Here is a 21,499-nt window from a genome sequence, read left to right as displayed (position 1 = left end):
ATCCAACCATTGGTGCTGATTTTGCATAGTTATAAAGTTCTTACTGCTGGTGCAAAAAATTGTTCTAGCCTGTCTGGATTGGAAGAAGTGTGTGCTGCATTGTGTCAACCTGTAGTCTGAAGTCCAGTGCAGGTTGTGTCAGTAGTAATATTCACACAAAAATCCAGGCCTCTGCAACATGTTCCATTTTCCTACAGTGTGCAGTAAGAAAACTTGCCTTCCTGTTCAGTCCAGTCTGTTCAGTCATCTTTTCTAAACAGGCAGCACAGGCTGTCAGCATCTGTAAATTAAGGAAGGAAGAAGCTTTACTGCAAACCTTAGACCTTTTCCTCAGTCTGGAAAAGCTGCAAGGATCTATGTATCAACCAGAAGTTGAACGTATTGCTTAGGCAGGTTCAGAGGCATCCTAGGATGAATGAAGCTTGAAATCACAGGTCTCCCCCTTCCTACAATTCTGAAGGTGAAAATAAACCTGAACTGTTGAGAAATAAAGATTTGAGCAGGCAGTGGTACAAGTAACAGTGCAAGCTAGAAAATGTGAAGATCTGTTTTTCACAAATCCAGTTTGTTCAGAAATGATGGAACATAACAATTATTGCAAAATGGTATATTTTTACGCACCCTGATCTAAGAAGACATATTTTTGCAGGAATAAAAGATTTAAGAAAAAAAAAAGAAGAAAAAAAAGTAAAAAACAACAAACCATTGGGGAGCAGCTGTAATCTCTTCAACACATTATTTAAATATTTGGGTTTTCTGAATCCCAAAATATTTCAGACAAACAGAACACTCCCTATTGTTTCTCTTTCCTCTACCTCAAAAATTCAGTCACTATAGGCAAAGAGATTGAGGACTGTGGGGTTTGACCTCTACTCTTAACTCTTGCTAATCCCCATAAATGTCCATTAATCTTATCTAGCTCTGTTTTAGACTCTTGGAGGGACTAAAAATACCTTTGCTCCTTTTTCAAGATGAGGTACTTTAAGCTTAACGTGCTCTGCTCTGCCAGGCTGAGTGCATGGCCCCAAAGGCTGCAAGTGCTGCTGCCACCCCAGCCAGCCAGCCCTGATGCAGGGGAAGTCCTTGTGTCAGCTGTGGCCACTGTTACCCTTTTCTTGCTTCCAGTTTTCTCCTTTCTTCTGCTTTCATAGAGGATGCAGTGCTGTTCTAGATGCTGCTGGAGTTGTTCTGACAAACACCAAAGATGTGTTCTAGACTGCTGCCAGAGCTAATACCCTGTGGGTTTCCCATTCAGTACTTTAACAGCCTCCCTGTTATTTTCCAGTACTATGCCATCTCCAAAGCCAAACCCTCAGCTACCCAATATCCTACAGCCTTCACATCCTACTGCGCTCATGGCACATGACTTTCCTCTGGCATTCCCTCCTATTCACATACCTCCTTGACAATTTTGTGATGTGCCAAAGCACATGCAGGACTGCATGTGAAATGCCTGACACTTCTGCTTCTCATTATTTTTCTAATGGAGCTTTAATTAAATACTTAAAGGCCATTACTCACATGCAACTCTGCTTTGTGGACCTACTAAACCTGCTAATCCCTACCCATTTGTAATAAGGATTCTACACAAATAAAATTAAATTACTTTTTATGTCCTCATCTCACACAGCTTCACCTTGTGGCTCAATTATAATAACTATACACAATTGTTTAAAAACAAACAAACAAAAAACACAAAAACAAGCTGACAAACCATTTCATGTTCCAGCAAGTAGTAACAACTGCACCCAAATAAATACTAAAAAAAAAAACAAGGGACTGCCAAAACATTTAAGTCATGTTGCTGCAAGCAGTCTTCCAGCTTAATCCCAGGGTTACTAATTTGTTCTGTCTTCCATTGGTTTCTGGGAATTTCCACACTGAGTACTCACAGACCATTCTCCTCTCCCATCTCCTAGCAGCAGTGAAAACATATAGTGGTTTTGGATTTGGAGTTTATATGCTCCATATATATGTGTATGTATATATGTCTTCAGGTGTCTATACGAGCATATATAGATACAAACATATGCATGACGAGTAGTGTTCAGAAAAACACTAACTTCTTCAGAGATCACAGTCTGCTAGTATGCTGTACTCAGGCTGTTTCAGTTTGTCTCCCAGATCAAAGGTGGACACAGCTCCTGTCACATAACCAAGATGCAGATTTTTTTCACGTGCTTACACCAAGACAGAATGTTCAATAAGTAATAAATGCCCAGATAATTTTTGTATGTGCAGGTTATACCTTGACTGAGTTTTCAAAGTGCCCACCCTTAAACCAAGGAGTCACAAGGTCTCTCTGACATAACCTTTGGCTGTTCCTTCCTGAAGCTGACAAGTATCTGGTAACTTTTTACCAGCTTTTAGGAGTTGTCTTCTCTTCTCTTTGGTTTATTATGATCATTGTGAGGTAATTGATTGTCTGAGATAAAACTGATGAAAACAAACATTAACGCACCCTGTGATTAACTGACTCGGGGCCTGCTGAACCCAGCACCACATCAACTCCCAGGCAAGTCCATTCCCTTTTCAGAGCAAATGCCAAGCAGCCTAGCTATCCCTGAGATGATGCAGATAGGCACAGTTTGTTCATCTTTAAATTTCTGTACTGAAATAGATCTTCAGTGCAGATCATTTTCCACTAACCATCTGCAATGGGTTTGTTTCTCAGAATGCACTAGCATTGTATTGATTTTCAGAGGTACAGTAACTCCTTACCAGGTAAATAGTGAGCCAAAAGCACCTTATTTGTATACTTTGGATAGCTCTCAGAAATACTTACTCCTTTCCATCCTTCATACTGGAAGCCAGGCTGCTGGTTTCTGGTACCCTGCCAGGACAAAGCCCCTAAACAAGTGTGGAAAAAAATGTTCATAAAGCAAACAGAGCGGGATGGAATAAATAGCATGTTTTGGTGTTTGGTTGGTTGGGGTTTTTTTAATAAAACACTAGTATTTTTTTAAAACTAAATTATATTAATAGTACTGTATATTAAAGAGAAATAGTTGCTAGTATTTACACCACAGTATTATGAGGCCAAGTGGAAGAAGCTGGAGGGGTCTGCAAAAGTGTAGTAGTGACAAGGTGCTGGAAAGGCCTGTGTCTGGGTCAGGGTCTCTACTAATCCGAGGGGGTGAGACCTCCTCTGCTCTACACATGATACTTGGCAGGCTTGTTCCTGCTGATAGTATCAAAAGAGCATGAGAAGAGCCAAGAGGGAGTGATATTCTCTTTATTGTTAAGCCTCTTTCCATGGCTTTGAAGGAACAGAAGAGCAACCTCCCACTTCTAACAAGCTCCTTCACCTATCACTTGGAGTTTTCCTGATGAAGTTTAATATTGCTTCAAGCAATTACTAAGCTACCTGTGAACAAGCTTGCTTTTGCTAAACCTGGAACAAAAGCCCTCATACAAGCAGGGCTGGCTGCTGATGCATGCTTCTAAAGGAGTAGCAGCACAGTATCTTGCATATTCCTTAAATCTGTTTGTGGTCCAGGGTTTCTGTGCAAGCAAGACAGAGACGGTCAGCATAAGCAGCTGAGATTTGCCAGTGTTGGCATTGCCAGCAGCCCCAGAGGGACAAGGCTGTACTCAGCACCCACAAAGTGCAGGCACCAGCCTGGTGCAGGGAAACCTCTCCTGAAATGTCTTGGGACTCACAGACTCACAGCTGCTATTCAGTGCTTGGGGCCCAGCCTATCTGTGCATTGCTGGTACAAAGGTCTGGTAAAGAATGTGTACAACTTGAACTGCATCTACCCTATGCTAAAGATCATTCCCCAGCTTTCAGAGATGCAGAGAAAATGGAAAAGTGTTGCAGACAGCATTCCTGACAGACTCTAGCCTTGGCTCCATTTGGATGTTAGCAAATCTAAATGCGCCTTCTCTTCTTGAGACCCATACATGAATCTCATCACTGCCTGTACAATACTGCCCTTGCTGACAGTTTTGCCAACTCCCTTGTATCTTTTAAATCTCTCCGCCAGGACAAGGCACTGAAGACAGGCAGCTGCTGTCTCTTCTGGGATATAGAGGTGTAGTAGCTGCTGGTGCCTTCTGTTGCTTATGCTACATGGCTGTTCTGCTGCTTGGTGAGGCAAGGTTTCCAATGGAGCACAAGTGCAGAATTAAAACCATGAGGAAGCTCAAGAAAATGACTGTATGGAAAGAAATGCTTGACTAGAGAAGCAGAAATGTGGCTTGCTGGCAGAGATATTTTAAAAAGTGTAAGAATCAGGAAGTGTGTTTCTTCCATCTCAAAATTTGGGATGACTTGCTGGATACTGATGTAGAAAAAACAAGTTACCATCAGCACAGAAAATTGTGTGGCTTTGCATATGCTCACTGAAAACTCTTCCATAGTGCTGCAGGTGGCACAGACGAGCTACAGATGGGGTAGAAAGGACGTGGGTGAGTTTTGCTGCTGTCTGCCCATGCAGCTCAAGGAGCAGCCTCCAGCAGAGAGAAAGTAAAGCTGAAGTGCTCCACCAGAAGTTTCGCTGTTCTGAAATGCAGTGCCTCTCGATGTGAATTCTGCCTTTTTTCCCCGTGTTATCATCCCCTTTTCTTGTGGGTTTGATGTCCAGTGAGATGGTTATCAAATGCAACCATGAAGAAATGCCACATTTAAGCGAGTCACTTCTATATTGCTGCTGTCACAAACGGATCACAGGTCTAGTATTTAGATGTTGCCTAGACTTATGAGTGTGCCAAAATATCTGAGCACCAGGGCCCCTTTCTACTAACGTGTATAAAAACCTGGAAAACCATAGCTCTGACTAATTTGCCCCACTTTACAACACTGGCTTTGATGGACGTATAAAAGCATGTTTCTCAGCTTACTCTTCCGAACAGATTCTGGGAGATAAGAAGCAGAGCAGGACATTGAATTATGACCCTGATTTCGATTGAACAGCCCTCTTTGTAACCCCCGCCCTTCTCTCCTCGGTATGTGTGGCTGAGGCGCTCAGACCACCGGAGTGCCCGACGAACCTCAGGCACGGCAAGATCGCCCGTGGGTGCTGCGCGCCCGCCTGCCTGTCCCGCCGCCCCCGAGGCCCAAGTGTTTGTTATCCGAGTTTGTCCTTTGTCCCGGTTTGCACCCGTAGGAAAAAACCCACAACCCACAACCTCCGAGGCACAGGGGACCCCGCGGCTGGGCCCCCTCGGCTCAACAGGAAACACGAGTCGCCCGAAAGGAAAACCCAGGGGGCTCGGGGAGCGGCCGGGACGTCCCGTTCTGTTCCGTCCCGTCCCGTCGGGGAAGGCAGGAGGGAGGGAGGCAGGGAGGAGGGGTTTGGCCGGGGCCGGCGCCGGCATAAGAGGCGGGGAACCCTTGGGCAGGCTGGGACGGACCGTGTACTTCTGTGCCGAGCCAAGCCGAGCCAAACCGAGTCGAGCCAAACCGAGTCGAGCCTGCCGGCGGGATGGAGGAGCGCTACAGCAAGGCGGAGACTCTGGCGCTGCGGAGGAAGCACATCGGGTAGGGTCGGCGGGACCGGGAGGGAGGCAAGGTGGGGAGGAGGAGGAAGGTCTCTGCTGACAGCGCCCGTCCGGACCCGCTCGGCGCTGCCCGGGGGCAGCCCCCACGGCAAGACCCAGCGGGGCGAGGGACACGGACACACACAGAACCTGTCAGCCCTCCGGCTTGCCAGGTCTTGGCGCCCACCTGACACTGCCTAGGCGGGCTGCAGTAACGAAAGCACTGCCCATCAAACGCTACTTCACTTCGTTAATGGATCTAAGCGAGCAGCCAGAATGAGGCACCCAGGTGTAAGCCTAAAATGAGTCTGTGCAGGCTTTTTTCTTTTGTGAATAAACCGCATGCACCTGAAAAACAGCCGTCTCTGTTAAACGTAGACGAGGCTGTTCCTTCAGTTGAGTGTAACTCGGGGACATGCAGGAGGGCGGCCAGTGGTTGTGACCTGAGCGATAGTGCTGGCTGGGCGCGTATCTCTTGTGTTGCAATGTTCGTTTCTCCAGAATATGCAGCTTTAATTCTTTCTTCAGTAGGTGTTGCCAAGTGAAAAATAAGTCCAAGGTGTTAAAAAAGTGCTGTCTGTTTTGCTGATTGCATCTTAAATGTGTGGCACGTATAGAAAGGTTACTAAAGATTCGTGACTCACTAAAGATCCATAAAAGACATGGCCTCATAAAGAGAACATCAACAGCTCTTTAGGGGCAGCTCAATGTTACGGAACTCCTGCCTGTGCAAGGATTGTAGGATTGAGCTATGCTGGGTGATCAAAAAGAAACTTTCATAGAATGGGCTGACACATTATAAAAGAAAAATATTCAGTCAAATAATGGCCAATGATGATGTAGTGCACTGCTTTTAAAGCATACCAGAGAAATAGCTGAAGATGTCGGAAAAGATCGATGCAACAGGGCTAGAAGCTGTGAAAAATTGCTTTCAAGGAGTCACAGGCTTTACAAGTTCATAATCTCGGTATACCAATCAATAACTCTCAGACTTACCTGGAAACAACTGTGTTTATCCAAGACCATATAAACATGGCTAGAAGTTCAGAAGATTTTCCTTCTACTCAATAATGTCATTCAACATAATTACATAGCTGGCACATTCTCCAAGGGGTGGGGAAGTGAGAGGAAGTGTTTAAAGAGTACTTTGGGTAATTTTATAAGGAGTCTTAGTTTTGCTGGAAGTCAGTGTAATTTAGGTTCTTGTAGAAAGCTGCTTTTAATGATTTTATCCAAAGCAAACAGGGCGAGATAGTGAGATTTTTGGTACCTTCTCAGCACATCTGAAAATAAAGCCTTCAAAGCATTAGTGTTTTGTTCTTGACTGTGACCTCTGTGTGTTACACTCATCCATTGTGTAACGAACTTTTGGCTATAGTATAAAACAACGCCTAACAGCTTGTTTTAGTCCCAGTGAGTTGTTTGGCCACAGATGTCTGTAAGGCGTGTAAACAAACAGAGCTACAGCCTAGAAACACTGCAGGACATATAAGGACCTGGAATGACGTGCAGCCGCTGTGCTCCTGTGAAACCAATTGCAGAGTCAAGCTTTGAAAACACTCTTATTAAAGACCTACTTCTGTTCCCACTGGGCCTGAGGAGGTGTGTGCGGGCTGTTCTCACTTTCAGCAAGAGCCCCCTGCTTGACCACCACCTGAACGACTCACAAGCTCTTTGCAGAGGGAGACAGTTGTCTCCAGAGCTGCAAAATACTCAACACTCAAAGGAAGGGGAACAACAAAAAACTAAAATGGTGTTATTTTATAATTATTCTTTTTTAGGCCTTCCTGCAAAGTTTTCTTTGCCAAGGACCCTCTGAAGATAGTGCGTGCTCAGGGCCAATATATGTTTGATGAGAAAGGAGAAAAATACTTAGACTGCATCAACAACGTTGCACATGGTAAGCAGTTTAAGTTGTGAGACTGCTTCCATTCCTTAATTGCTGCTAGGGATCAGAACACACTTCTGCCAAGTGATGATGCTTATGGTGCTTCTCTGAACATCCTTGTGTGGTTCAGTATCTGACGGCTTGCTAGTAATAACTAGTTATTTTATTCTTTAGTTGGCCACAGTCATCCATACGTGGTACAGGCTGCAACAAAACAGATGGAACTGCTCAATACAAACTCCCGCTTCCTGCATGACAACCTTGTTCAGTACGCGCAGCGTCTTACAGCCACCCTGCCTGAGAAACTCTCTGTTTGCTATTTTGTTAACTCTGGGTATGTCTGAGTGGTATTTTTTTTCTATTATGACTATTTTGCTTCTCTTTGAGATGGACACACAAGAGCTTGGTCTGACTTTTACTAGGTAGGACTTAGTAATATTCAACAAAAATATTTACAGTACTGGTCACAAGTTCCTTTCTATTTGCAGCTGTCATATTTAGTGTGATGGCATAAAGCAAGAGAGTCAGAACATGAAACTGGCCTGCTGAACACTATCAGGGGAAAAAAAGCAAGAAAAGGAAATTAAGACTGCAAATTTATGAATGTTATGTACAGATTGGTGAATGCCATCTGTAAATTGACACATAACCTTGTAAACGAGTTTAGGCAGTCTGGTAATCTGTGTCACTTATGCTACCAGAGCAGATAACCTGCAGGGACCTGTGAGCAGAGGGGCTGCGACAGGTCAGACTGGAAGCTTGAGTCTTCTTCCAGGGTGCAGATTTGCATTCTCTGCTGCCTAATGGTGCCAGTGCTGGGGAGGACAGAAATGTTGTGAAATGTGGGGGACACAAGGCATTGCTTTTGGAGGGTTTGTGGCTGCATTGTGTTCTCAGCTGCAAAGCGGTCTCCTTTGTACCAAGAGGACGTAAATATCTAGAAGCAAACCGAGGGAGGGAAATAAAGTATCTCTTTGTTTGCTGTTTATACAAAGAGCTGGTTTTAGTTTGCCTCCTTTCATGGCAGTTGTAGTCTTAACCTTAGCGTTGTAATCTATAGAGTAACAAAGCCTGTTGTGTTATATCCATTAGTCCCATGCATCGTCTTCTGTGTCAGAATATCCTTTTAATTGGAAGCTCTTCCTCATCTTTTGCTGCTATATCTGTCATTATGCAGGTCTGAAGCAAATGATCTTGCTTTACGGCTGGCTCGGCAGTACCATGGGCACCAAGATGTTATCACTCTTGAGAAGTAAGTACATTGTGTGAATGCAGCCAGCAAATCCTGCCATTGCTTCAGAACCAGCTTTGCGGCAACCCCCTGCTGTTTGTACTCCCCTGCCTGCTGAAAGCAAGGCTTTGTTGCTTTTGTATTAGAACAGGTCAGGAAATCCCTTTTTCACATTTTGATAAACACAAGATTTGAAGATCTCTGAAAAATAAGCATGTTGGTTACCCCAGAAGGTCAGTTACCTGTCAGAGGACATTTCCCACAGACACTCCCAAAGCAATTCAAGGCCAGAAACTTGAATGCTGGTCTTCAACAGCAATGAGTGGTCTGGCCAATAGGCTGTTCTGGAAAAGGGTTTTCTGTTTATCATGCTTTGCTGGACATGCTTCATTTTGCACAAATATTTATTCATTGGTGAAGAAGAAAGATCCTGTATCTTTGCAGTGGTGCTGCAATGATGCTCAGCTCTCCTCCAGTGAGCACAAATATGCACACAAAACCAAATGGCTCCAAAATCAGGGTGCATTGAGAGAGCTGTCAGCTCCAGGGAAGGTGGCCACCATATTTCTGGGTTTTCCTATCCTAGACACAACTGTAGGTTTGGTTACACTGCTGTAGTGCTGAATTTTCTTCTCAGGTTGTGATTAGAAAGTCTAGCCTGAGAAACTGCAAGAGCACATGTCTATCTAAACACAAAAAGCTTGTTTGACTCAGTTATTGTTAGATCCCTGTTAGCTCAGATCCCTGTTAGCCACACACTAACCTATGTGTGTGGTACTATGAGATTGTGACGTCTGATTTGGTTTGAGGTTCCCTTCAAGTTTACCGCTGAACAAAAGTGTTCCTCCCTCAAAGAAGATGCTACATGCTTTAGGCTCAAAAGGCTTTTGTTCTTCATTTCTAAATCAATGGCCTCAGTAGTAACCAGATTTAGCATGCTCTGCAATATAAAAATTTTATATTCTAACAATATCCTTATTCTGCCAAACCATCTATCCTGTAGGGCCTTCAGGGCAGAGAGTAGTGTGCTATTGCTGCGTAAGATCACCGCTTTCCAATACAATGCATACTCTTCAGTGTCTACAGTGATGTTGGGGTCTAGCTTGCAAAGCTCAGGTTGGCCAGAGTGGGGCCTACAGGTTGGAAATGGGGGAGCTGGCCCTGCCCTACAGGTACAGGGTAAGGCTGCTGGGGCAGCCACCTTAGAGTTGGTGCAATCCAGGGCAAATCATCTTGGTCTGTCTCCATGCTGGCATTTTGTTTTATGCAAGTAAAAAACCCTCCTGGTTCCAGTCTTGCTAGTCAATTAAAGTCAACAGCAATTTCATATTGCCTTCAAAAGAAAGAGTGAGTAAATTAAATCAAGTTCCCTTCACAAACAGTGCTACTGTGTTGCAGATACAGTCACTGATTCTGGATTATTTATAGGCACAGTTGTAAATTTAGCTCTTCTCTACATTTTGTGAAAATTGACTTGGATATTTAACACTCATGCAGTGCTTACCATGGCCATCTTACATCTCTGATTGACATCAGTCCCTATAAATTTAATCAGCTGGGAAAGGACTGCAAGAAGGAGTATGTGCATGTGGTAAGTGTGGGGGGTTTGGGGGTTTTTTTGTAATTTTTATGCTTGTTATGCAGCATATTTAATCACTCTCTTCTGGTGTAAATAGAGTTTCATTTTGTTTTGCTGATGCTAGACTACATACACTTGGCTGTTTTTCAGTGGAATAAATAAAGCAAAATTTTTTGCTTTGGGATGTCTAAGCAGGTATTCAGCTGTGAGGCTGATTTCCTTCAAGGGCTATAATTTTTTTTAGCCACTGCTTTGTATAGTTACACAGTTTGATGCAATTAGCCAGTATACATTGTATTGGTTTGGCTAAAGATATGCAGGACTTTGAGTCTACTTCCAAAAACTGGAAAGGCAGACACCATAAGTTTACAATGATCTGGGTATAGGGCTCATGGTGTCCAAGTGAGTGTGATTTTTCAACATAAATTTGTATATCTTACTAAGACAAAATCTTTTCAGCCTAGAAATGCACACCAAGCAGGTCTTTCCTATCTAGACCTCCTCGAGTTGACTGCACTGCCAAAGTAGTATCCACATTTTTATACCACTTCCTTTCTCTTATTTACTGAAACTCTCCCAAAACCATTTGTAGAGGCTTGAATGTCATACAGATTTGTATCATGACTAGGACTAGGATGCTGGAAGTGACTGGAAAAGCCCATTCCTCAGTAGCAGAAATGGATCTCCTGCAAGAATCTGAAATAAGATGATGGATAAGGATTCGTTATTGTGTCTTGAAAGAGGAGGACAGTCTTAAAAAGCTGAATGAGGTTGATGATGGCTCTTTCAACAGTTGTGTCCAGTAATGTTGAACACATCACAGGGCTATATTGTGTTTAAGCTCCTGTAAGCACTTTTTTGCAATTTCAAGCCAAAATTCAGGCTGTGCTAACTCCTATTACCTATCTTTGTGGAAAGCCAATAAAGCACAGCAATGAAAAAGAAAGTAAATGTTTCATAGAATAATGGCCTTTATTAAAAAAAAAATGGTCTTTTCAGGCTCCTTCTCCAGATATCTACAGAGGGAAATACAGGGAAGACCACCCAGACCCAGCAAGTGCTTACGCTGAAGAGGTGAAAAAGATTATTGAAGAAACACAGAAGAATGGACGCAAGGTGTGTGTTTTGTGCTCTAGAAAGGCTGAGGCTTCATCTACTGAGTGTGGCATGGGGGCATGTAGCAGGCAACTAAGGACTTGTTTCTTTTCTCAGTTTCATGTGCTTCCCCCTCCCTTCATTTTTCTATGATGGGTTCTGTGTTCAACATGGGCTATTTACCTACCTGCCTGATGCTCTTACCATAATTTTTCTAGGCATCAATGAAAGGATCAATAATAGAGTTGTATATATGCAGATACAATCAAAGCAGTTTAATTTCCTATTTTATGCACTGAATTGGTAGATTGTAAATATTATAGGTAAAGGTTTGAGGTCAGCTGAAAAACTACATCACAAATTCTAGCAAGGATATATAAGTCTCCAGGACATGGAGAAGATCTGCTAGATAAAATCTTGATACTATATTTCTGAGCCTAGTAGCTTAAGATAACTTTGGAGTCCTATAAAGAGGTGAGACTTTTAATCATACACAATATGATATTGATAAAAACAGACTATTTCTGAACAGGTTTACATAAAATGTGTGTTAATGCTTTATATGATGGCATTATTGTGTTGAGACATGTCAGGGTTGATCCAAAACCCACTGAAGTCCCAGAATACTTCAGCGGAGAGTGGAACATGTTCCCCTCTAGTCCAATAGACTTGCATCACTCTTCTTTTAGTTTCTTAATCAACTTTTTTTAATTCTCTACTAACGGATAGTTTTGTTTTTTCTTCCTTTGTTTCCTTTCTTTTGCATATTTCTTAGGTTTTGGTGACATAGACCTGTGGCAGGACAAGTTGTGCTAAAGGCTAAGCCTCACATGCTATGGGAAGCTTCGTACTCTTTGGCCGTAGCATGCCTCTTCAAATATAGTGTACGGTTCTTTACACGTTACTGCTCGGCCTTGTTTCCAGGAAGACTGCGCCAGCACAGAGACCTCTTGATGCTCAGGGAGGGGTTCAGAAGTGGTGTGGGGATGCAATCCCTTAAATAGCAGACTTATGGCTGAGACCTTGGGGTAATATCGTATCTCTGCTGCATAGACCTCTGCTGTTGACAAGAAAGAAATTTTGATGTTCCAGTGTCTCTGATCTGCTGCTCTTACCCTTCCTGAATTGAAATAACTTTCTTTTTCATTCCTAGCAACTGGAATTACTTCATCTGTAGATTTTTTCTCCTCTTTTGTCAAGTGCCTCATGCTGACATTTTACTTGTGTAGTTATTTGCATTAGGCAGGGGTGCCCAAAGACTCGCCACAGGTCATCTTAACAGTTCAGCTTCTATCTGGTGTTCAGGATTGAACAAAAAAGCTGGTCAGCATACACCTGCCAGTTTTATTTAGGAAAAATGGCACACACTCTTGTGTGTCTCCTGTAAACTGAAATTTGTAAATAAATTTACATAGCTTGGAGGAGCGTGATACAACATCCACTGACACCAGTTAAGTGTTGTCCAGTTCAACAGCTGTAGGACAAGGGCTTAATGGAGATCCTTGGATTCCCATCAGACTGTAAGGGTGACCCTGGCTACTGCAAATTTGGGCACTCCTGATTTTAAAATGAAGAAATTCTTTAGCCATAGCAGTTCTCAAGAGCCCTCAGTTGTTCAACCCATTGCGTGATTAAATTAAGGCACATATTTAGATGTTTATTTCTAGACTTTTAGATGTCTGTGCAAAGGCCAAGCAGATGAACATAGCTCTCATATCAGTTTGTTTCTTGTAGATTGCTGCCTTCATAGCTGAATCCATGCAGAGCTGTGGAGGCCAAGTAATTCCACCTGTGGGCTATTTCCAGAAAGTGGCAAAGTACGTATATCATTTCAAAAGGGTGTAACTGAAAAATTAACCAAAGAAACAGTATTTTCACTATAGGCTTATCTAATCAATTCAGCTATTAACCTCTCTTGTTCTTGGCTATTTGTGGTTCATTTCTATTTATTGAAGAGTATGATTTCACTTCAATTTTTTATGGAATATCAGCTGATTGTTTTTAGCTGAATAATTGCCATTCCTTTCTTATCTTTGTTCCTCAGCTATAAGTTTGACAGAAGATGAGGTTAAACCATCATAGCTATAATCTTGCAGTACTGCTGCAGTACCCCTATTTGGCATCAAAATGTCAGATGTTCTTTCTTAACATTTAGCTTACTAAAAACTTTATAGCTATAAAACAGCTATAGCTGTGTTCTTTCTGTTTTTCCTAACACTGGAGAATTTCTGTGATACAGACTCCCTTGGCTAGACTGCCTACCCAAGTGTACTCCAGCACTAGTCTTTCAAGCTATTCTGTTTGGCTTTAGGTATGTGCGTGCAGCAGGTGGAGTGTTCATAGCTGATGAGGTCCAGGTTGGCTTTGGCAGAGTTGGAAAGCATTTTTGGGCATTCCAGCTGCAAGGTGACGACTTTGTGCCTGACATTGTCACCATGGGAAAGCCCATTGGCAATGGACACCCTATGTCTTGTGTGATCACAACGAGGGAAATTGCTGAAAGCTTTGGTGCTTCTGGACTGGAGTATTTCAATACAGTAAGTTCATAGGTGAAGCTTTGCAATTTTTTTTATTTTAGTCTGCATTTACCAGTTAGAAGTTTCTCAAGTGGTTCAACCAACATCTGCATCCGTCACTGCATCACATTACTAAGAGCTTGAGTCAACCACAGTCTAATATCTAAAAGCAAGTGGAGAGGCTTTGAAATATGCTCTGTATCAAGTGGTACATCATCATATGGACCAGCACTAGCTCTCTGGCAAGTCATGCATCTCCGCTCACATCCATACAGATAAATTCTTCCTTACACCTCCTTCCCTCTCTCCCCTCTGAAATGCTGCCCATGTAAAATTTCATTTCCCAGGATAGGCTCTGTGCTGGTGGAGCTCATGCCCTGGCAGACGTTGTTCTGCAGTTTACACCTAACAGAACAGTGACCCCTTACCAGGAAACATGTCATGTGCATGCATGCCATGGAGGTGCAGCTTTCTTCTTGTTTACTGAGCCCTCTTTCTGCTCCTGTGACTCAACCTTCTTCCCAGGTACCACGAATCCCCCTGCTTTTAAATGGTGTTCATACTTTCCAATTCAAGAAATATGGGATCTATCACCCACTGCTCTTCCCACAAGCATTTTGCCTGCACATGCAATCAGCTTCAGCCCTGAAATCTTCATATTACTGAAACCTGAAGTGGAGGAGAAGGGAGCCCTTCCTTTGCCCAAAGTGTGAGGGACAGTGTTGTGCCTGAATGGCACAAAATCTCCCCCTCTTCAAGCTTTCTTCATGGCATGCAAGCAGGAGAGAACAAATGAAAACTACATGGATAGACACAGATGAATGTTTTGTTTTGATGGGTTATGTTTTCGATGATGGATTTTGTTTTCCTGTTTGTCCTTGCTATCAGTTTGGAGGCAATCCAGTGTCTTGCGCTATTGGTATGGCTGTGATGGATATAATAGAAAAAGAAGATCTCCAAGGAAATGCTAGACGTGTAGGAAACTACCTACTGGAGTTGCTGGCTGAGCAAAAGAAGAAACATCCCTTAGTGGGAGACATCAGGTGGGTGTGTTACAGCAATGTCAGAAAAGAAAGTAACTATGCTAGAAAAAGCAACAAGTCTGAGATAAGTGGAATACATAAATATTATGTCATGATTTTGCAACATCTAGTTTTTAAAATAAAACTATCCAGAACTTAGTCAGGTATAAGCGTAACCACTAAAAAAACGCTGGGAGAGTAGGATAAAAATCCATCCACATGCAATAACCCAGTTGTCAGCACACTTTTATGATGATGCAGATTTTTTTCAAATCTCTGGTCCATTTCCATGGGAGATGTTTCCATGGATTTTCCTCATCTGGTGATGCTACCATTGATAATTACCTTCAGGTTTTTTGAGGTGGAAGAGGTTGTGTTGTGGGGTTTGTATATTTCTTGGTTTTCATTATTTGTCTTCCACAGCGTCCTGGCTTTAGATTTGCAGGATAAGAGAGAAGAAAAATTATTCTATCATTCTTAACTGGCCGTGTAGCCTTAATGAGCCAGGAATATTTGTTAGTCATTTAATCATGTGAAGTAGCCAAGAGGTAACCAAAGAGAAAACTCCTTTCATGCTCCTTCCCCCATCTTTACTCCAGGGAAGGGAACTGCAGTTGTTAGAAACAACAAATTGCATTTTTAGCAGAAGGCCTGGGTTACTGGCACTGGATTTCACCTGACTGTGCTTTTTTTCTCTACCCCAGGGGTGTTGGATTGTTTGTTGGAGTGGATCTGGTGAAAGATCAACAGAAGCGAACACCAGCTACAGCTGAAGCCCTTCATCTTATTTACAAGTAAATAGTTTTTATAGACTATGTGCAGTGTTCAAACTTTCTTAATATTCCCCAGCAGTTAGTCATTCATTTCCATTTAAATTTTTGTAGTTTTTTATAACATAGTACTAGAAAAAGAAAACAGGATGCAATATAGTTTTACACCCACTTCTAACACAGATGTTTTCTCTTTTCAAAGACTCAAAGAGCATCAAATCCTTCTTAGTGCAGATGGACCCTACCGAAATATTCTAAAATTTAAACCACCAATGTGTTTCACAATGGAAGATGCAAAACACGCAGTGGAGACAATTGATGCACTTCTTACAGGTATGTGTGCTTTAGGGCTCAAAGGAATACTCTTCTTTGTGCATTTCCCCATGACCCCTTAGAAATCAGCCACGATAACCTAGACCATAATCTGCAAGGGAAAGTAATCATTTGCTTTTCTTACTGCTTATCCAAATGCTGCTGTTCTTAATGCCAATTATTATAAATAAAAAGCTCCATATGTACTTCTTCCAAACTTTTAGGCAAAATCCTACTCTTGATCCTTTCTCTCACAGACTCAGTGTTATTACTCATTGCTGGTCACATATGCTGTAAGTTAAGGAATGAATATATTAATTCAGCACAGGCCTGAAACATGCTGCAGGTACACTGGCATAACTTTCTGTAATGTGCTCTACTTATTTTTTTTTCTTTTTGTGTGTGTGTGGTTTTTTTTAACTGGTGTACTGGAACATGATTGTCTCATTGACATTAGCCTGAAGGTTTTTAGGCTCTATTTATCTTTTACTTGGGAACCAATCCAGGGGAAAATAACATCAGGTATACTATTAGCGTAAGGACTCTTGAAGTCTATTCTACATTAAATGCTTCCATCATCTGAGATTATAACAACTGGAGTTAGATTACCATGAACCTGCTGGATAAAGGCAGAATTCCACTTTGAAAAGTCTGATACCCCGTGCCACAGTGAAGTTGCTAATTTTACTCTTCATACAGCCACAAACTACACAGTACTGGATAGATTCATCACATTGCCTTGAAAAATGTTTTAGAAAGTATTCATTATTCTGAAGTTATTCTTCTTGTGATAAATGCCCAGAGGAATAGCTGAATTTTTTACTTCAGCCAGTTATTAATTTGACTGTATGCTTACTTACCCCTGGTTCTTTTTAATTTAATTATTTTATTACTTCTTTTCAGAACTGGAAGAGGCCACTGGAATGAAGACAGAAAATAATGGATCTGCAAATATACAGTGTAAAAGAAAAGTATGTTTTAATTTTTTTTTTAACACTTACTCAGATGGATGTTTGACAAAGCAAGTATAACTTACTTTGGTAGATCATACTGTCATTTTTGGTAGCGTGAGTGACTCTGTGCCTTGAAACTGAGCTCAGAACATAACTCGCTACTAGAAACCTGAGAGGATTGTCTCACTGGGGCAAATCTAAAAAGAGCTGAGTAATACCGACCTACACCAAGAAACATGTTACAGATGAGCCCCTTGCCTTATCTGCCTGTCTGCAAACAAAACCAGTGAGACCTTGAGCTGCACAAAGTCATGAGCACAGCAATCATCAACTACTAGTTTTAGATATGAGATGCTACTGATGGATATTTGGCTTTCTAAGCAAACTTTCAGCCTGGAAGGTGTCCAAATTTTTGGACAGTTCCAAGGATTTTGTTTCCACTGTAGCTCCGTGAGTATGAATGGCTGACACATATCCAAATTAGGACTTCTTAGGTCACAGCCCCAGCTTTGGATAAATCACATAGAATTTCTCACACCCTTAAAAACATGCCATCCTCTTTATAGGAAAGGTTGCTGAACTGTCTCTTGGTGTGTTTTCCAGTGGTGATGTGGGGTTGAGATAGCAAGAGCTCAGGTGTCTAGGGATGTAGTAATTAAGCACAGACCTGATCAGTTATTGGCTATATATCTAGATGTTACTAGATACAGAGTGCAAGCCTCCTCTTACAGACATTTTTACACATTCAGTTCAATTTCTTTCAAAACTAAGATGTTGTGCTGTTAATAGAGAGTCAGGCAGAGTTACCTAATGGGAACCAAGTTCTTTGGCTGCCTGGTGGAAGACATGGACATTCCTCCACTGACATTTCCTTTCTGTTTCAGCCAACTGAAGAGAGTTCTCAACCAGAAGGTGCAAATGAAAGCACTAGTCACATGAATGGAGCTGCCTGCAGACAAGAAAATGGGATTTATTCAAAAAAACGTTCACTGCCAAGTAAAAGAATAAGAACATGAAGAGGAAAAGTTTCTTCATTCAGTTTGAGTTTGAGTCCATCTTGCTTTTGAGATGAAGAGTGCAATAGTCTGAGTCTTAGGATCTGTTTGAAGCCTAGTCATGCCTTCCATAAACTGTCTGAATTCCAATTAGCTTCAGTAGCTTTAAAATACCTTTTCAGATACATAAGAACTGTGCCATGTGGCTTGAAATCTAGATGTGACAGAATGAACAAGTCATACAAAAATACCTTGGTGCTGATGGCAGGCTTGACACAGGTACATAAACTCAGTGAACACCACAGATTTACCCATAGTATGCAGAATCTGATTTGCTTAACTGCCATAAAGCAGAAGCCAATCCTATTAAGCTTAAAAATATATGCTTAACATGTTATTTTTACAATATTTTAAATTTCAATATGTAATATTGAGATGTTAATTACTTCCCATGTTTTAATGGCTGAATTCACTTAATAATTGCTTGAGAAAGAAATTGTTATCTTCCAGTGTAACTTAGGTCCTATGGACCATATTCCCAGCCGATGTAAATTGGAGTAGCTTTGCTAATGTCAATAATGCTCTATTAAAAGCCTACCACTCTCTGTGTAGAGACATGATGTCTATGCAAGGCATTCTCACCATAAATTCAATGAAAATGAAGAATCTAATTTTCTATGAAAAAAGCAACTTTTATAGATAACTATTTATATAGAGTAAGATTTTATGATTTTTTTCCCCAAAGTTTATAGAGTGAACCCTATCAGTCCATAAAATATGCAAGTAGAGTATATATAATATCAGACACACTGATTGATTGAATTTAACCTAACGGTCTTTCAAAATGAGATTCCCAGAGACTGCCTAGCTTGCATTCCCATGGATTTTAGTTGTTTTGACAGCCATGGGAATTCCTGCCTGATCCTGTCAAACCAGTGTTGTTACTTTTTGTCAGTGCTAATGAAGAGTTGCATACCAGTTGCATGGGATCCTGACACACAAATGGCTATGCTAACATTGGATAGATTACTGAAAGGAGAGGACCACTGCATAAACCGTGCATGCAACCACTGCCTGTCTGTGCTGTGGATACTTAGTCTGACTTGTCTCCTTGTCAGTGTTAAATTTCAATGAAAGCACACAAGCTCTGCTTCTCTTTCTTAATACATGCACAACTCCATGCTATAAAGTACACTGAGGGCTTTCCAAAATATTTGTACTTCAGAAAAAACACCAAAATATATTTATTTCCTCTTCAGTTTTAATACCCTGAATTCTGCTGTTTTGTAATTGCTGCTAATGATCTTAATGATATGACTGAAAATTGAGCACCTTATCTAATGTCATGTTTTCTACAATTTGCTACATTATTATTGATGTTTCTGGTGTACCGTATTCCAACATCCTCAAGCTGGCTTATTTTCTGTTTAATAATCCTTGAATAATTCTTCCATAAAAATAAATCTCTTGTTTGTAATTATGATGTCCTCCACAAAGAGGTTTTATTTTTTGTTTAGTTTTTTATTCTTCAGTAATGCCTATTTGATGAGGAAAATAATTTCAGTTTCAACTGGAGTTTGTCTCTATGCTTAAGCAGAACTGACTAGGCTGTGTTTCCCTAAGGCCCTCAGCTGTTGGCAGCTCTTACCCTCCAAGCCAGATGTTGCCCCAACCGCCACAATTCAGCCCCTGCTTAACCCTGCACCAGGAAGGACACCACAGGTGTCTTCCAAAATGAGTCTACACAAGGAACTAAGTCAACCTAATTTGCTCTGTCCAAAGGCATGGCTTAGGTCAGTCCCTGTATGGAGTGCCACTACTTACCTTACACCTCACCTGCTGTGTGCAGCAGAGGCAGCATGCACCTCCAAGCAAGCAAATACTTGTGTGATTTATTCAGAGGCACTATGACACTGACTGTTGTGGCAGGTCATTAATATTTTATTTTCAGAAGTATGTCAAAGAACTAGACGTAAAAAATCCAATTAGCCTAAATCTGGTGGATGTGTGTGTGTGGGGGTGTGTTTGAAGACTTCAACCTCATAAACACAAGGGGCCTGTGCCTCTCTACCTGTACCTGTGTCTTGCTTCTGCACATGCTTGAAATATTTGGAACAACCATTGCTACAGTTTGCTAGTGTTTTTAACCCAACTTCTGCTTCAAAACTACCTTTTGGTTCTACTCATTTTGCAAGATGTGAGTTACCTAGAACAACTAAATCCAGTTTTGTTAAACAAGAGAGGATACTGTTCCTACACACCGAAAAAAGCCACTGCCCTTTAAATGGAGAAAACAATCATACAGTTACCAGGAGTTGAGCTAGACCTACTAGAGTTACTGTACCAATGTTAATGTTCTCACAGTATCTCAGAGTCCACCTGCAAGTTTATGTACAATCACTAGTGTGAAGGGCTTACTATTTAGAAGAGCCTGACAAAGCAATGGGAGAGTGGAAGTAGAAATAATTAAGGCTAAACACAGAGAGTGCCATTCCAGTCAGCTGAACTGATCAAATATATTCCCTCCACTAAACAGGCAAGGGTTTTTTTCTGCTTTCCAACCCTGTTTCCCCTTCTTTCTACCTGTCCTGTCCTGGCTGTGCAATTCCTGGTTTTAGTCATATGTTTCAACCTCCACCTTAGAATCATCAGACACCTCCATAAACTAGTTTAACTCACTAAACTTTGTGTAAATAAAAATAAGACCATGGGTTTTCTGCAAGGCATATGAACATGCTCATGCAGGAGTAAGAGATAGTGGAGTGAAGGAAGAGCAGCACTCCATACCAAGTGGGCATCACACACTGGAATTAGTTACTTGTGTCTTCACTCTAACTCATCATCCTACTGGAAGCTGAATCAAGGTTATTTTAGTGCATTCCCATTATTTACCACTGTTTTTGCCACTTTTACATTACACATTTATGACTTTTAAGCAAACAGATTGGTTAGAACAAGGGAAAAAGAAAGGACAATGCTTGTTGCAAATACTGATGAAAGTGCGACACTGAGTGTCTGAATCCACTGCCAGTTAATTTGCCTACGTAAAAGAAAGCAGGATTGAGACTGTGTGGAGTTGGAAAGCTGTGCCTTAGTACTGTTCTGGAGAGAGGAACTGGCACCAAAAGTTGCCATGTCAGCACAACACTGCAGAACTGGCAGGGAAACAGATTATACCACATACCCACATCTGCAGTAAACAAGCCCCAGCCTTAGGTCCATAAAACATTACAATGGGACTACAGTGAACAGAAGAATTACGCAGGAGCATTATATTTTTTCTGCTTTTTAGATGAATGTTTTCTTAGACATACAACAGCCTCTTATCAGATAACACATTTATAATCTTCACAACTGTTAAGTTTGGTGGCTGGGAGCTAACAGACAGCCCCAGTACACCAAAGTCCAGAGAGGAAAAGTCCTCATACACACACCCAGAAGAAGCAAGCTGTGATTATACCTGGTAAAATAAGGGAAGTAAATGAAGAGGGCCAAGGGACAAGCCTTAAAAACTTATTTTACATGTGTCATTGCAATGCACAAGTATTTTCTATCAAAAAATAATAAAGCAGAGACAAAAAATTCATTTTTAATATGGTAAAAGTTTGGGTCAAATGTCTGACTGGGACAGCATGTTCAGCACCAACATGCAAA

At 41.5% G+C, this 21,499-nt stretch overlaps 1 protein-coding gene across 1 annotated transcript; it reads left to right on the top strand.

Annotated features, from left to right (window-relative positions):
• Positions 1-5,338: 5,338 nt before the first annotated feature.
• Positions 5,339-19,325, top strand: ETNPPL (ethanolamine-phosphate phospho-lyase). The gene is made up of 13 exons (XM_071555982.1): positions 5,339-5,485; positions 7,266-7,384; positions 7,547-7,706; positions 8,550-8,624; positions 10,101-10,194; positions 11,182-11,298; positions 13,012-13,094; positions 13,589-13,814; positions 14,682-14,836; positions 15,520-15,609; positions 15,788-15,918; positions 16,801-16,868; positions 17,735-19,325. The coding sequence occupies exons 1-13, from the start codon at positions 5,430-5,432 to the stop codon at positions 17,864-17,866; spliced, it is 1,506 nt and encodes a 501-aa protein (XP_071412083.1). The 5' UTR covers positions 5,339-5,429; the 3' UTR covers positions 17,867-19,325.
• The last annotated feature ends 2,174 nt before the right edge of the window (positions 19,326-21,499 follow it).

Source organism: Pithys albifrons, chromosome 5 (assembly GCF_047495875.1).
Source record: "Pithys albifrons albifrons isolate INPA30051 chromosome 5, PitAlb_v1, whole genome shotgun sequence".
NCBI classification, from domain to species: domain Eukaryota; kingdom Metazoa; phylum Chordata; class Aves; order Passeriformes; family Thamnophilidae; genus Pithys; species Pithys albifrons.
Note: the sequence above shows the minus strand (reverse complement) of the source record. Positions and strands in the feature narration are given on the sequence as shown.

Excerpts from the sequence above, each read along its gene's own strand:
- ETNPPL (XM_071555982.1), top strand. The coding sequence starts at position 5,430 with ATGGAGGAGCGCTACAGCAAGGCGGAGACTCTGGCGCTGCGGAGGAAG. Across the intron at positions 7,385-7,546 it reads CATCAACAACGTTGCACATG|TTGGCCACAGTCATCCATAC; the intron begins GTAAGCAGTTTA and ends TTTATTCTTTAG. Across the intron at positions 16,869-17,734 it reads ATATACAGTGTAAAAGAAAA|CCAACTGAAGAGAGTTCTCA; the intron begins GTATGTTTTAAT and ends TTTCTGTTTCAG.